This window comes from Rutilus rutilus, assembly GCF_951802725.1.
Source record: "Rutilus rutilus genome assembly, chromosome: 1".
Lineage (NCBI taxonomy): Eukaryota > Metazoa > Chordata > Actinopteri > Cypriniformes > Leuciscidae > Rutilus > Rutilus rutilus.
This window is the reverse complement of record NC_140209.1, coordinates 8,037,886-8,053,850: the sequence shown is the minus strand read 5'-3', so window position 1 is coordinate 8,053,850 and position 15,965 is coordinate 8,037,886. Positions and strand designations below refer to the sequence as shown.

General features: G+C 37.1%; 2 protein-coding genes across 2 annotated transcripts; one reads left to right on the top strand and one right to left on the bottom strand.

Moving 5' to 3' along the window:
• The first annotated feature begins 7,651 nt into the window (after positions 1 to 7,651).
• Positions 7,652 to 9,694, top strand: LOC311297586 (uncharacterized protein). Its single transcript, XM_084419940.1, has 6 exons — positions 7,652 to 7,812; positions 7,893 to 7,938; positions 8,163 to 8,254; positions 8,398 to 8,508; positions 8,784 to 9,051; positions 9,118 to 9,694. Exons 1-6 carry the CDS (start codon positions 7,685 to 7,687, stop codon positions 9,331 to 9,333), a joined length of 861 nt encoding a protein of 286 aa, XP_084276066.1. The 5' UTR covers positions 7,652 to 7,684; the 3' UTR covers positions 9,334 to 9,694.
• A 1,736-nt stretch (positions 9,695 to 11,430) lies between these two features.
• On the bottom strand, positions 11,431 to 14,282 carry LOC311297693 (uncharacterized protein; the record flags this gene model as incomplete). Its single annotated transcript, XM_084420099.1, has 7 exons — positions 14,248 to 14,282; positions 14,022 to 14,097; positions 13,680 to 13,939; positions 13,235 to 13,306; positions 13,051 to 13,124; positions 12,661 to 12,830; positions 11,431 to 11,516 (listed from the first exon to the last, which is right to left on the bottom strand). Exons 3-7 carry the CDS (start codon positions 13,767 to 13,769, stop codon positions 11,431 to 11,433), a joined length of 492 nt encoding a protein of 163 aa, XP_084276225.1. The 5' UTR covers positions 13,770 to 13,939; positions 14,022 to 14,097; positions 14,248 to 14,282.
• Positions 14,283 to 15,965: the final 1,683 nt, after the last annotated feature.

The following is a 15,965-nucleotide window of genomic DNA, read 5'->3' as shown; positions in this document are numbered from 1 at the left end:
TTTGTAAACAATTTAAATGTTTTTTACTCAAGATTTGACAATCATGTAGATATTGAGCATAATGTCACTTTGATAGAATCTGAACCTATGAAAATAGAGGTAGGGGAGGTTATCAAAGTTCTCCGTAGAATTAAACCAAACAAGGCTACCGGCCCAGATGGCATTAGGGGTATTGTTCTAAAAGAGTGTGCAGTACAACTTGGGCATGTATGTACTAAGCTGTTTCAGATCTTTTTAGATGATGGCTTTGTGCCGGAAGCATGGAAAAACACCACTGTAATTCCAGTACCTAAAACCACTTATGCAAGAGATCCTAAGGACCTGCGCCCAATTGCTCTTACATCTGTCCTGTGCACGTGCATGGAGCGCATATTGTGCAAGGAACTTCAAGCTCAAATTAACGGATCTGTTGACCCATTACAATTTGCTTACAAGCCCAATCGGAGTACCACTGATGCCTCCCTGAACTTACTTCATAAAGCTCAGCATCATTTAGATAAAACAAATGCTCATGTCAGAATGTTCTTTATGGATTTTACATCAGCATTTAATACTGTACAGCCACAAATTTTAAAAGAAAGGTTGCGAGATTTAGGTGTACGCAGCTGGTTAATTTTATGAATTGATAAACTTTTAAGTAATAGGCCCCAAAGAGTCTGTGCTAATGGAATTTTATCTGACTGCATAGTCTTACATTCTGGGTTACCACAGGGATGTGTATTATCCCCTTTGCTCTTCTCTGTTTATACCAATGAGCTTCAGTGTAACAGGGATGATCTTACCTTGATCAAATATGCAGATGATCTGGTTTTAATTTCTTGCCAAACAGACAAGAACTGTCCCACCTATTTTGAGTATATTGAAAGTATGGTTTGACAACAGTCATCTACGGTTGAACATTGAGAAGACAAAAGAACTATGCTGTGGGAATCAGAAAAAGAAATGTACAGTTGGCCTCCCATACGAACAAGTTACTATAAAAGGTGTAAAGATAGAGCAAGTCTCAAATTTTAAATATTTAGGTACAATCATTGATGACAAACTTTCGTTCCAGGATAATGTGGACTATGTACATAAGAAAGCAAGACAGCTTTTAAGTCTACTTAGGAAGTTGCGCAACTTCGACATCGAAAGAAGGATCTTAACTATCGTGTATAGATCGATGATTGAAAGCATTTTAACTTATAACATTGTTTCATGGTATGGAAATTTAACAATGAAACAGAAGAATAAATTAACACGAGTAATTAACGAAGCGAATAAGATTATCGGCCATAAACAGAGCACATTGCAAGAATTATTCTCACATTTTCTGGAGAAAAGGGCATTTGTGGTTTATTCAGATCAGACTCATCCCCTCCACTCCTGTTTTGAGGTCCTTCCATCGGGGCGTAGGCTATGCGTACCGTATGCCAAAAAGAACATTTTTAAAAGATCATTTGTCCCACTGGCAGTGACTGTTTTAAATCAAATTCTCAATTAGGTTTGTTATTGTGAACATGCACATATTGTATCAATTTAACTGAATCATGTATTTATTATTAATTATTATTCCTAGAACAAGACTTAAAAATAGGGGAGATCGAGCATTTTCAGTCGTGGCCCCTAGGCTGTGGAATGATCTGCCTATGCGTATCAGAGTGGCTCCCAGCCTTGACAGTTTTTATGCATGTTTGGCCCGAGTTTTGTTGCATTTACACTGTTCTGACCACTAGGGGTCACCGTGGAGACGGGTGTCGGATTGTTTAGACGCCTCAACAAAATTTGCTTCAACTTTTTCAGTGTTTCACGAAGCCATGATCCGTCAACCAAGATAAACAGGCATAGAGAAATGTAAATTGTAATTTATTTCTTATATTATTTTTTTATTATTTACATTATAAATGTTTCATATTCTCAAGCTATAAAAGCACACCTGCATGCTCTAAATGACTTAGTCAAGAGACTATCACTGTGCTGAGGAGAACTTAGCAATTACTTTAAATTATAATAATTATAATCTTAATGATGTTTGTGGTGACTCCAAAAAATCACACATAAAAACCTTTCTAAAATAATAGAACATTAAACAATAACAGATCTCCCCCTACATTATAGCACAGCAATGCTTTGCTTTAATATAGCAAAACACATTAAATAACACTTCATTTTAACATTGGCTCTCCATTAACAGTCAGAACAAAGCATGCTAGAAACTGTTCATTCCATGAATGTGTGTGAGAACATATTCACATTTATATGGGAACATGTATGTGCAATATATGTACACAATAAAGGATAAAACTTTGTGAATATTACATGTAATGCTATTTTTGTCTTCATTTATAAATATGTTTTATGTATTAATATATACATGGTCAATGCATATATTGCAATACATTGAACAAATAATAAGCACTAGTTTCTCATATATGGAAATGTATTATGTTATATATTTCATTATATTTTGCATAAAATATAAACTTTCAGTAAGACCTTCCTATCAAGTCTTGCATTTTGAATGATTAATTTGCATTTGTATATTAAAGGTAGCTGCTAAATAAACACATGTAAATGTAAATATCAAGATATAACTTTCTGTCTACACTGCAGTCTGCACTGAACCCAAAAGCACTTTGCTGGCATCCTCTGCGATTTCATCCAGAGCTGTGTGCAGCATTGTTGAGACTGTCCAAAAGGACATTCCTCCGGCTATCGCTGAGCCAATAATGGGTATGAAACTCAAAACACTCGCAACTGATCTTTTACCCACAGCCCGAAATGCACCGCTCAGCAAGGCAATTAATGAAGCTTGGCTTATTCCATGATGCACTTGCGACTTCATCAAACTCTTGTAATGCTCTGTGCTCTTCCCAGATCTTTTACAGAGATTCTGCAAGGATTCATCATCGAGACCAAAAACTTTGAAATACCTTTCTATCTCTTTTGTTACAATGGCTAAATCCACAGCAATTGAAAGACCAGGAATAGGAACCGCAGCCGCACAAGCAGACAGTAAGGCTACTCTTAAAGGAGTCATAACCTAGTATTAAATTGGATACCTACTGCTGTATTATAGTCTTTCATGCCCTTCTAAAAAATAAAAGTGGAAAAAAAATAAAAACAGAGCTCCTAAAACCTTTATTTCTGAAGGCATTATTGTCTCGCGAGATCTGATGCGATGTTTTGGCTGTCGTGGACGGTCATTTTAATAATGCAAATGAGGGGCGCGTTGATTGGTTGCAGGAAGGAGGGGGGTTGACACCGCAGGTAACTTCAGCATCATTACAAACTGACATGGCGCAAGTTGTCAATGAACCCGACCTGGCCGCGACCTACGGAATTCAACCGTATATGTCTGAGCCAGACTCTGAACCTGAGCTGGAAAGGGAAGATGTAGAGTTGTTGGAAGGACGTCTACATCAAGATGTCTCTGAATGGTAAAGACAATCATTTTGACTAACGAGCTAAAACATTTGTTGCTAATTTCTCCCAAATAGGTTTACCTTTTATTTAATGTAGATTACATTAACGGAGATGTAGTCGAATTTTTTTATCAGCTTACAGTGGTTATTGAGATCAACGTTTGCTATCATGTGGTGTTTTTGCCTTGTTCCACGTTCTGGTTTTTTAGACATTTAATATTTTTCTTCTACAGACATGTAACGTGATGTTTTTCTATAAGTTTCTTATTACTTGACTGTTTGTTTTATTTATCTATCCTTATCTATTCTATAAAAAAATCAATACAATGATATGTTGTCATAGTTATATAATATACAATTCGATGAAAATATAGCTGTATCATTTTCAGTTACAGTTTTAGACACTGAGCATGGACTCCTGTACCGTCACTACTGTAGTGTAAAACAAAGTGGAAAGATATGGCTAGCATTCGTAGAGTCCATTCCCCGTGTTTACCTCGAAGCTAACGTTACATACAATAGCCGCATTAGCAGTTAGCTGCTATTTGTTACACACAGTAACGTAGAGCAATAAAAACAGTCTTACCGTTTCAATTTCAGGCAAGCCCCGGATGGTTGGAATGGCACCTTTTTTCAAACGGAGCTTCGTGGCCAACTTCGCCTGATATTGGCCCAAATTTGTGAATGATTCCGGCGTAAAATGTTTAGCGCAGACACCGAACAATAAGCCAGTTGAAAGTGTTGCTGGGACAGCGTCATTAAAAATGAATTTTATCCACTGGTCCCTGATAGTTTGGTCCGTTTTTGGTATAGAAAACACATTTGCATGTTGTTTCTGGCAGTCAACCACAGAGCATCTCAGGTGTGCACTCGGTTTCTCCATCTTTCGCGACTGAACTGAATATGAGGGGGAGAGGGGAAGGGCGGGCTTCCTGCTGCGGTGTCCATATATGGTATATCCTGCCCCGTCTTGACGTCAAGACGGGGCTGAAATCAAAATCTCGTCTTTTAGTGCACGTGGGGTATTTTACAAACCCTGAGGTAAACAAACGCTTCACTTTTAAATATCGGCTTCCTGGCCAGTGTATAATCATTATGCAATCATAACATACGTTCTCGTGGAAAAGTGAAATTTGCAGGTTATGACTCCTTTAAAATATGAAGTTTTCAACAAATAATCTTAATTTCAATCATTTCCTCTCAGGAAGCAGCACATTTCAGAAGAAACTCAAATAAATTGGAACAAAACAATGACATGCAGAAATGACATTATTTTAATATGTAGGGCACAAGAGGGCGCTATTGTCACTGATGAAATAATGAAAGTGAAAGTAAGTGTTGACATTACTGCAAAATCTGGGAAAACATTAACAATAAAAAAATGCAAATACAAACTCCTATTTGTGTTACAAGTCCAATTAGTCAAATTATCCCAAACTAAATATTCATAATAAATTGTCATAATTATGTTTATTTTTTTACATTTGTCACGTTAGTTACATTAGGCTACACACGTTCCGCATTCTGACACCGCAGTGCGCAGCCTCTGCATGGGTTGTACCATGAGAGGGAGTTCTCCCCTCCCCTCCCATAGAGTTGGTTGGGTCCATAGCCCGTCTTTTCCAAAACGTTTTCTCAGGAAGGCTACCGCGGCACCGCCGGCGCCTACCGATAGCTGGGCCGGCCCTACCGTAACGGTTCGCGTCAGGCAGGGGCGGAGCTAGGGGTTGGCCAGGGGTGGCCGTGGCCACCCTTGGTCTAAGCTTGGCCACCCCTTTGGCCACCCCTCTCACAACTGCTGTTTCTGTTCCTTTTTTTTATTGACAAAAATCGCGTTTTTTAAAACGCTGAACCGTCTCTTTAAGACCACAAAAAACGTGAGACTTTTCAGACGCACACTGCAACTTCACCTCAGCGCCAGGCGCAAGCCAAACGAGTGCGGAAATGTGCAAGTGCCGAATGAGCTTCAGCATATGAAGGTAAAACAGTAGCAAAACTCGAGAGCTTGCTAATTTGAATGTGAGAACTTGTAAAATTAATATTTGTATTTGTAAGTTGAAATTTATACTTGCAGCTCTGATGTGAAAAGCTGCATCTATCGATTTGCACACACAGACAATACTCAGAACACCCGTGTTTTGAATTCGAAGTTGCAGATTAATAGTTACAAATGTGTAAAGTGTCATTTACATAAACAAAATGACAGGCACAATTGTGTACTACACATTTATCTTTGTGCTTTAGTTCAGTTTCGTTGTACAACCACAAGTCGGCACTCACAACCTCTCATATCTGGCAGTACAACTTCAAATCCTAGCGCTTTGACTTTTGCTACTCTTTTTGCGATATTCTGTAGCAAAACTCACTCGTGCACTTGTAAATGCAGACTTGAGAGAGCAGAGTCGGGGGCGGGGCTGGGGTCGGAATGAAGTAATATTATTGGTCGATGCCTCACCAATGAACAACGCAAGCCACAATGCAAACATTTGTATGCATATGTATCAGCTATTTTTTAAAACGCTTGGAAAATATTTTTATGAAATATCATTAGTTTTACTGGTTTTTATATATCAGTAAAAGCGCAGCAATGCCGTTTAATTGGTTGGAGCCATATGGGACGTTTTTTGCGCCATGACGTCACTACACAGAGCAGCTCGCGCCGTTTTGGTGGTGTTGGTCATAGACATCGTGGTGGTCGATCGATTGCGATGGCGGCATCAAACAATCCGAGAGTAAGTTTTTATTATTATTTTTTTATTTTTTTATAACCGTTCTAAAGAATAAAATACTTATTAAATTTTCCTTGAGTGACATTCTGTATATTAGGCTACTAATGAATAACGTTACCACTTATAAGTAGGTTTAAGGGTGGGTTAGTGTGTAAGGGATGGGTCAACAGTGGTAATTACAGAAATTAATTACAAATGTAATTACATAGGCCTATAGTTCTTTTTTTAAAGATAAGTATGTAAAAACATGCAAGTACACAATAAGTACATTGTACAAAATGATTAATTTAAATCTAGGTACATAGTAGTTAAGACCACGTAAAGTGGGACCCGCTTAAAGTTAACGTTTTGCCACAGACAGTTCTAAATGCTCAACATAATTCATCATTCTAGGCGTTTTCTCTGATAATATAAAATATTCAATATACAATGTACATCGACAAGGTTTTTAGCTACAAAGTCAAATTTTACCTCAAGGTGTTATCACATAAATGGCCGATTTACTGTACAGTAGCCTGTTTATTACACATCATAATTAAGTAACGTTATTCCAAAGTGCCGCGATGTGTTTATCCTTTTACTAGCTACCACACCTGTTGACAAAAAAAAAAAAAAAAAAAAAAAAAACCTGCATATGTTGGTTAGGTAGGTTTTGAAACCTGGTTTACGCTGGTAATGTGCTGGTCATAAGATGGTTTAGGATGCTCATGTGCTGGTCCTTAGCTGTTTTAAACTGGCCATGTGCTGGTCCTAAGATGGCCCTAAGCAACTAGCTCCTGCTCAGGACCAGCACATTACCAGTTTAAATCATACTTCCAAATCTACCTAGCCAGCATATGCTGTTTTTAAAAGGGACATCCATGCCTTTACCTGTTCAAAATACTACAGCTTAATAATACAAATACTTTTAGATGTATAGTTAAAATGTATGTATAACTTAAATATTATTGAAATGTAAAATAACTGTAATGTAATTGTTTCAATTAATATATTAATATTATTATCTTTCAGGAACTGTTCTTGAACCATTTATTACAACGGCTTTATACCCGTCTGTCACTTTGGCTGGAACGTGTTCCTCTTGACCTTGACTTCTTGGAATTTACATGTTCTCAGGAGCTGGTCATTTTTAGTGCCATCTCAAATCAGGTACCCATTCCACATGAACTGTATGATGCACTTTATCACGTACACCAGATGGTTGCAAACAGCACTAACATGGATGCACACGTCATGGTTTCCCAGGAGAAAGGAAACAATGGTCGTCCACGGATTGTAATTTCTAAGGACTCTGTATCCAAACTAATTACTTTAGGATTACCTGTGGCATGTATTGCAAGGTTGCTAGGGGTGTCCAAGTTCACAATTCATAGACGCATGGTGGAATGGGGATTGTCTGTGAAGGCAACCTACAGCAACATAACAGATGCAGAGCTAGATTCACTCGTGGCAACAATCCACACAAGCAATCCGAATGCGGGTTACAGAATGATGATGGGTCTGCTGAGAGCACAAGGTCATCGGGTACAATGGGACAGAGTTCGCTCTTCGATGCATCGAGTTGACACTGCAAGCATTGTGTTCAGGATGTCACAGTTAGGATGTGTGGTTAGGAGGACATACTCTGTCCCCAGCCCAAAGTCCCTGATGCACATTGACACAAACCACAAGCTGATACGGTAAGTTAAACATAAAAATTGTATTTATTATATACTGTTTGTGCAATTCAGTATTTGTGACAGAAATTTACTTTTTCAAGGTATAACATCGTGATATTTGGAGGTATTGATGGCTTCTCCAGGAAGGTAAAGATAAAGAGACTGCTTAATTGAACTAGAAGAGTGATGAATTAGTGAATGGTGGTTATTTTGATTCATAAACTTCTTAAAACACATACCAACAAAAGAATAATTGAAATAACTTGCCTTTTACGCAACAATTTTTTGTACTTGTCATAATACTTTCTAACAATGTAAATGAAAATGGAAAACAGGTATGATGTTTTTTAAAAACATGTTTATTAATGTAGATAATGTATCTTGGTGTGTCAAACAACAATCTGGCTTCTACAACACTGTCTTTCTTCCGTGAGGCAGTTCAGAAGTTTGGATTTCCACTGAGGTAAAACTTGACTTTTTTGTATGAAATAAGTGGAATATAGGTTTAAAGTACTGAGCTGATGTAAACATAAATACATATAACCATGGAAGGTTATGTAAACATTGTATGCTGACACATTATTTGTAATCAACATTTTTTGCCAGGGTTCGGGGCGATCATGGAGGGGAGAACGTAGATGTGGCCTGCCTTATGTTCTCTGTCCGGGGAACAGGGAGAGGTAGCTTCATTGCGGGTAAAAGTGTTCATAATCAAAGGTAAATTTTAATATTATATGATATATTTAACTCTTGTGCACTGTTCATTTAGAGTGTATACTATGACTTTTTAGGGTCAATAGAAATACACACAGTGATCAGTTTTTGCAATTATGCCACATTGTTGTGTTATCAAATTATTATTTGAAAATAGTATTCATTAAAACTTTAAGTTGCAGTCTTCCTCTCATAAAGATTATAAGATAATTTACCTGGGCTTCTGTTATAGAGCTGACCATGTTGAAACATTTTTTCCCCTCACTCCTTTAAAACAGAATTGAGCGATTGTGGCGGGATGTGTTCACTGCGGTTACCTCCCACTTTTACCACGTTCTGCACCAACTGGAAGAGAATGGGCATCTTGATCTGTCCAGTAGTCTTCACATCTTCTGCTGTCACTATGCCTTCATCCCACGGCTCCAAGCCCATCTCAATATATTTAGAGATGGATGGGACAACCACCCTCTTTCATCAGAGGGCAACCTCTCTCCTAATCAGCTGTGGCAACTGGGGCAGCAGTACCATTCTGAAGAGTGTGATGAGGTAGGCATGTGGTCTATTTATTTTTATCTTTTTTTTATTTTTTTATGCTAATTTATAATTTCTTAGATTCTACAGATTCCACAAATAGACTGGGAAAGCAGCGGTCTTATCCCCAGTGACACAAGTTCTGCCATCCAGGTTCCTGAAATTGAATGTCCACTGAGTTCAGAGGAACTTAATGAACTAAAGGCTGCTGTGGACCCAGTACAGCCATCAGAAAATTTCGGGGCAGATGTTTACATTGCTACACTGCAGTACATGCATAGCATTGGCTACATGTAAGAAAGTTGAAGTATCAGTAATTGAGATAAAACAACAAGAAAAAACACACAAAGAACAAGTCTGTCTTGATATTTTATTTTTCTTGAACTGTATCAGACAATAAATGTATTCATTTTAAGCAGTCTTTTGTCTTACTGCAACTGAAGCTGCCTCAAAAAAGCGCTCTGAAGTATAAATGCTGAACTAGTAAATGACAGAACAATTAAAAGTATCACTTTAACACAATGTAAACAAGTTTGAGTCATTTAATATTACATATCTAAAACAGTTCCTTTGAACAATTTCAACATTTTAAGTAAAACAGAAACATAACAATGCCTGAAATAACCATTTAAAGGGTTAGTTCACCCCAAAATGAAAATTATGTCATTAATGACTCACGCTCATGTCGTTCCAAGCCCGTAAGACCTCCGTTCATCTTCGGAACACAGTTTAAGATATTTTAGATTTAGTCCGAGAGCTTTCTGTCACTCCATTGAAAGTCAATGGACGACATACTGTCCATGTCCAGAAAGGCAATACAGACATCATCAAAGTAGTCCATGTGACATCAGTGGCTCAATCTTAAGTTTATCAAGCGACGAGAATACTTTTTGTGCGCAAAAAGTAAACAAAAATAACGACTTTATGCCAAATAAAAGTATTCTCGTCGCTTGATAAACTTAAGATTGAGCCACTGATGTCACATGGACTACTTTGATGATGTCTGTATTGCCTTTCTGGACATGGACAGTATGTCGTCCATTGACTTTCAATGGAGTGACAGAAAGCTCTCAGACTAAATCTAAAATATCTTAAACTGTGTTCCGAAGATGAACGGAGGTCTTACGGGCTTGGAACGACATGAGGGTGAGTCATTAATGACATAATTTTCATTTTTGGGTGAACTAACCCTTTAAGATTTGCAACTGAAAGAAGTTCATGTAATTTTATACAAGGCCAAAACCAACGTCACTAGTGGCAATACAGCTTTCCAGGTGTTTTTTGAACTGGTCATAGGTTGTGTAATGAGCTGGAAGACGGAGAATGCAAAAACAGGTAGAGGATGTAGGGTGTTCTGCCTGTACCACCTTCACCTGCATGTCCTTCATGGGCAACTCCCAGGCCACCCAGAATTTGACCAGCTGCTTCAATTTACATTGATCAGCTAAAATGGAGCAGACAAATAGTGAACAAGATAAACTATCAAAACACTAATTTTACAATATATATGCAAGTTAGTGTTAAGATCTGTAAAATATTAATCAATAACATAAAGAAAAGGTTTGTATATGGATTTGTATCAGCACCAGGCAGTTTAATGGCCAGTTTTGCTATCAGGAAAGTACAACACAACATACCAGTTTCCACAAACTGCCTTAGGTACCCTGAAATTCTGCATTGGGTGGTAAATGGGGGTGCATTATCCTCCTCTTCTTCTTCTGCCATGGGCCAGATGATGTTGTTTAAGAGAACCTAATTATAATTTTAGTATTCAATAAGGGCATACTTTAAATGTATGAATCTACACTGGAATTAACATTCTGATAATTAATGTGGGGTAGTATAATTGAATAAATCACCTGTGTACTGCATTCAGCCATTGACTGGCTTGGAAAAACCACAGATGACACATCCGGTCGGGCCTCCAGTAACTGCCATACCTTGGTGTCTTTCAAACCTTCTCTGATCTGTTTTACTTGTCGCCAAGTTCGTGTCAGCACCTGATTATGACAATCATTTGATGAATCCCATTTGACTGAACATTAATGTAATTAGGAAACAAAATTTGTGTTAATGGATTATTGTGGTTTGTTTTGCTTTCTGTTTTTACAGTTTTTCATATAAACACATACAATTCTAACTTACTGCTAGACTGCTGAACCCTTGCATGAGGAGAAAAAAAAATCACTTACTGCATGCTGAAGAAGATTATGTAAGAGCCAAGTGCGGTTTGTTGTTGTCAACGCTGGAAGGTCCCAGGATATTGCCAGATGGTTAATCGTTGCCTTCTCATCCTCAGTAAAATCATTCTTTGAATCACCTGCAGCAAGCTTTATAAATAGTGAAAGAATACAATGAAATATACAAACTCATTTACCTCTATCAATTTGGCATCTACCGACTTACCATCTGTATTGTCTCCCTGATGTCAATGTCAGCCACATCTTCAATTGTGATGGTTGCTGTCTGTGGGGAGCCACCTACTAACACATGTATAATGGCTGGGCTCACACCTGCTAATGAAGGCCCACCATGGAGGAAAGAATGGCCAATAATCCTGCCTGCCATCACAAACAAGTCGCTCTGCAAAAGGACTTGGGAAGTAGATGGAATAAGGTGGTCTGCCTGGCCTTCAAATAATGCAGTGCCTCTTCCATTTCCTGTTGGTAAAGCAGAAAAGGCCAAAACTTTTTTGAGAAAAATTGACACTGTCTATTAATAAAAAAGATCACACACAATGTTTACAAAATAGTAACTGAGACATCTTTTTATAAAAATATTTTTTTCTAAACCTGTATGGCTGTCCTTTGCAGATCACAAAAGAAGATATTTGTCAGAATCGTATATGTTGTTTTCTATACAATGGCTCCAGAAAGATACTGTGGCTTTAAATTGATCGTTCCTTCTGATTGACAATTCAGTAGAAAGAACCAACATTTAAACTATCCAAAACTGTCCTAAAATCATGGAGAAAGACAGCCATACAGGTTTTGAACAACATAAGGGTGAGTATAACATGAGACATTTTGTGGCAAACTTGCTCTTTAAAGTTGTTGCATAGATAAGGTCCATGATGATATTCCTTCAAACAACTAACTTGCATTAAAGAGGAATCCATTCTGCAGCTTGTGCATTGCCATGCTTAGAAAATGGCGTTGAACACCATCCCCAGTGGCAACATCCCCTAAAAAATAGTAAACTTTAAGATGTATTACAGGTAAACAAGGTATATCATAAAAGGTATCAATAATTAAAGCAATATAGTGTATGGCATAAATGACAGTCTGTTATTAAGCATTTTAAACATTAGTATTACTGTTACAGTACCTTCCAGTCGGCATTGGAGAGGTCTAGCCCAATCAATTTTGGGGACCTTGTAAAAATTTATTATTCTCCCTTCCTGGTCCTCCATGTCTTCTCTGATATCGATTCTTATTTTCAATGGGGGCTCATCTTCTTTTTGTCGAAGTGCATACCGCCTGTAGAGTTTTGCTGCCCTTTCTGGAACCTCAATCAATTTCCAATCTGCAGCCCCCCCAAAAATAATTTCATGGTATAGTATCATGGAGAGAACTTTTACATCAACTTTTTACATTATGAGAAAATAAAACACAAAATCCATACCATCACACACTGAAGGTAGACTTTCAGCTGAAACAGATGCTCCCGGTGTTAAATGATTAGGATCAAGATGGAGAGTAGTGCTTTGTTGTGTGCTACTGCTTTGGGATGGTGTTGATGCACTTTCATCAGCAGAATGTCCAACCATAATCGAGGTAAAACTTTCAGGGAAGCTACAACAAAATACATAATCATCCATTGCCCATGTAGGCTTTAAGGAAAGTTTTAAACCTAAACAACAGAATACCTGAATAACAGAATTCACCAATTTTCTTCAAACCATTAACTTTCATAATTTTTCTCTTTTCTAGATATAGCAGTAGATCTATTTCATATTTGCTGTGGACAGAAAAAAACCATCCTCTCCCTACACACCTATAATGTCTACAGTACCTTTCTCCACATGTGCTTGCATGATAAGGCATCACTTCTGCAGGAAATTCTTCACCACATATCGGGCAGGCATCCTAAAGAATGAGAGAGACTCAATATGACATCAGACAGGTGTACATAACTGTTACGGACTGCAACTTTATGTTTTGTCTTGACCTCACTTTCAACGTAGATAACCTCTTACCAGACAAATTACATCTGAATCATTGCTCAGTCCTTGGGCCTCTTCATTTTCTTTTTCAGATTCAGATTCTACCTGGAAAACAAAACAAAACAAAAACAAAAAAAATCAGATTCTATTTATATTCAATATAAAAAGAAGGATCATTAAAACTACGGCAAAGGCCAAATAATAGATATACGTAAAAAAAATAATAGATGGCTATATAAAAAAAAAAAAAAAAAAATCCATGAAATAAGTGTGACTGAAGGTAGCAGCTGAGCCCACCATCTATTCAGATATTCAGTAATAACCTAAATAGCTCAAGAAACCGAACAATACACCTGACCCTTGGACATAAAATAGATAACTAACCTCTTGTAGTGGACTCTAAAGACACTTTAGATCTGTTTATTGTATACATATATACTTTATCAGTTTTTGCGAATGATACTGAAAAATAACTTACAGTATTATTACTCTGACAATCCTCAAGGTGACATGGCAGCAACTGTAATGGGACTGATGTACCACAGGTCATGCAGATGTTTTTGGGCATGTTCTGAAATTCAGGTGCATCATATGGCAACGGGGTTAAATCAATTTCTTCTTGGAGGGGGACGATATAGATGACATTCTTCCCATTGTTAGAGGAGGCTTTCAATATTTTTGCTGTGTAGCCCTGGGAACCTTGGGGCAGAGAAGTAGTTTTCCTTTGTCCACTGCCCCCTTTTAAACATACACATAAAAAACAATAACAATACTGGTAAAAGGATTAAACATGAAAATGCATTTGGTTTCATAAACTTACCTGAGGCTTTTTGGAGAAGCCAACCACCCCTTAAATTTTGCAACTTTGGGTACTCCTGAAAGAGTACTTTGGTTATCTGGATATTAAAAGGCATAGATGTAAGTATTAATGCAACAACAACAAAAACATTTACATGTACACAATGTAAAAATGTACGAACAAAAGCTTAATATCTTTTATGTTTCCAAAAACATATTTAAACATGAAGTTTTGCACCATGGCTCACCTCAGTATGATCAGCATCATCTGGAATATTTACAGTTCTTCTGCCTAGGCCTGCTTGTGAGAGGACTATTTCATCTTTGGGAGTCTTTTGGGAGTTTTTTTGAAATCAAGCAAAACTGGAGCTCTAAAAACCTTACAGATGTAACTCTCGCAGGTTCAGGTGCCATTTTCTTCATTCGTTTACGGCCTCCATTGTAAATTGCTGGAAAAGCTCTTTAATAAAACAACAAAATATGTGTAAATACGTAAAGTTATTATTAAATTAACACTTGCAGGAACAGACCATTTGCAGTGTGACTAAAATAGGAGACAATCAAACATTCAATGTAAACTAATATTAAACACAACATAAAATGCACAAATATTTGAATTGACAATTAATGGACACCTTTAACCAAAACAACTCTTAGTTCACTAATCAGTGGTACAATTCCCCTTTAGCTACCTGGATTTATGAGCCTTGCTTAAGGCTGTATAGACCAATTTGGAGTAAACATCATAGTTACATCTCTTGCAGCTGTGTGCACATTGTGGTGTCAGAAAAACAATGGTAACAAGTGAAGGAAAACAAGTAAAATCCATGGAATAAGAGAAAATGTATTGCTGTGCCTTTGGATATCAGAATCAGAATGCAAATAATCTTTAAAAAATATCATCATCAAAGAGGCCATTTGAAGCTAAATGCAGACGTTTAAACAGACATACTATGGATGAAACCTGCTATGAATACTCTACTTTTATATAATAATAGGTCTACATAATATTTACATATGCAGTTCATAGGGGACATATTGTATTAGCCCTACAGTTACAGGATATATTATTATTTAAACCTATATCAATTTATGTAACATTTACCTACTTTTTCTCACAATTCTGTTTTTTTTCTCTGTATAACCTAGTGAGTTTGTAAATTTAGAAATATGGGATTAAAAAAAAGTAGCATGGGATATAAATTCATGATTCTGAGCTAAGTGCAAAAGAGAGAATGATGAGTAGTTTTTCCTTTTCAGAATTGTCAGATAAAATCTTGTAATTGCGCAAATAGTTAGAATTTTTAAATTTAAAGTCAAATTACCCTTTTTTATATATTTTCTTATTTCATTTCTTCCATAGACTAATACTATTCTGCCACCAGAGAGGCTCTGCCCATTAAAAAAACACTGTTTGCAAACACTGAATTTGTCTTTTAATGACAGATCATGGATGGGCCATAATGGGGTTCTTTCCTGAAACTAGTGCTTACTAGCTTACATCTTGACCACATCACACCAACAGATTGCTTACCAACAGAAATAAAAAGACATTACTGAATCTGCAACCTTGCATGCAATAGAACAAATATATAATTTTTTTTAATTTTTTCCCCATAATTAAAAAAAAAAGTATATAAATATGAACACTTGACTACGAAGGGGGCTTTGGGTATACAATTCCTTACCTTTGCATTTCATGTTGAACTGTGTTTGGCCTACTGACAGCCTGGCCAACCCCAAAGGAAGCACTGGTACCAGGTTGAGGTGCCACAGTGGGAGAACTGTTGGAATTCCCCTGTGCTTGAGGGTTGCTATGCTTTTGTATGCAGCTAAGCAGATTCCTTACAGCACTTTCTATTTCTGAATTCTGCTCCTGTAAAAAGAAAACATAAGTGCATTCACATTAAATGCAACAACAACAACAACAATAATAATAATAATAATTTAATTATTAGCAAGAAGT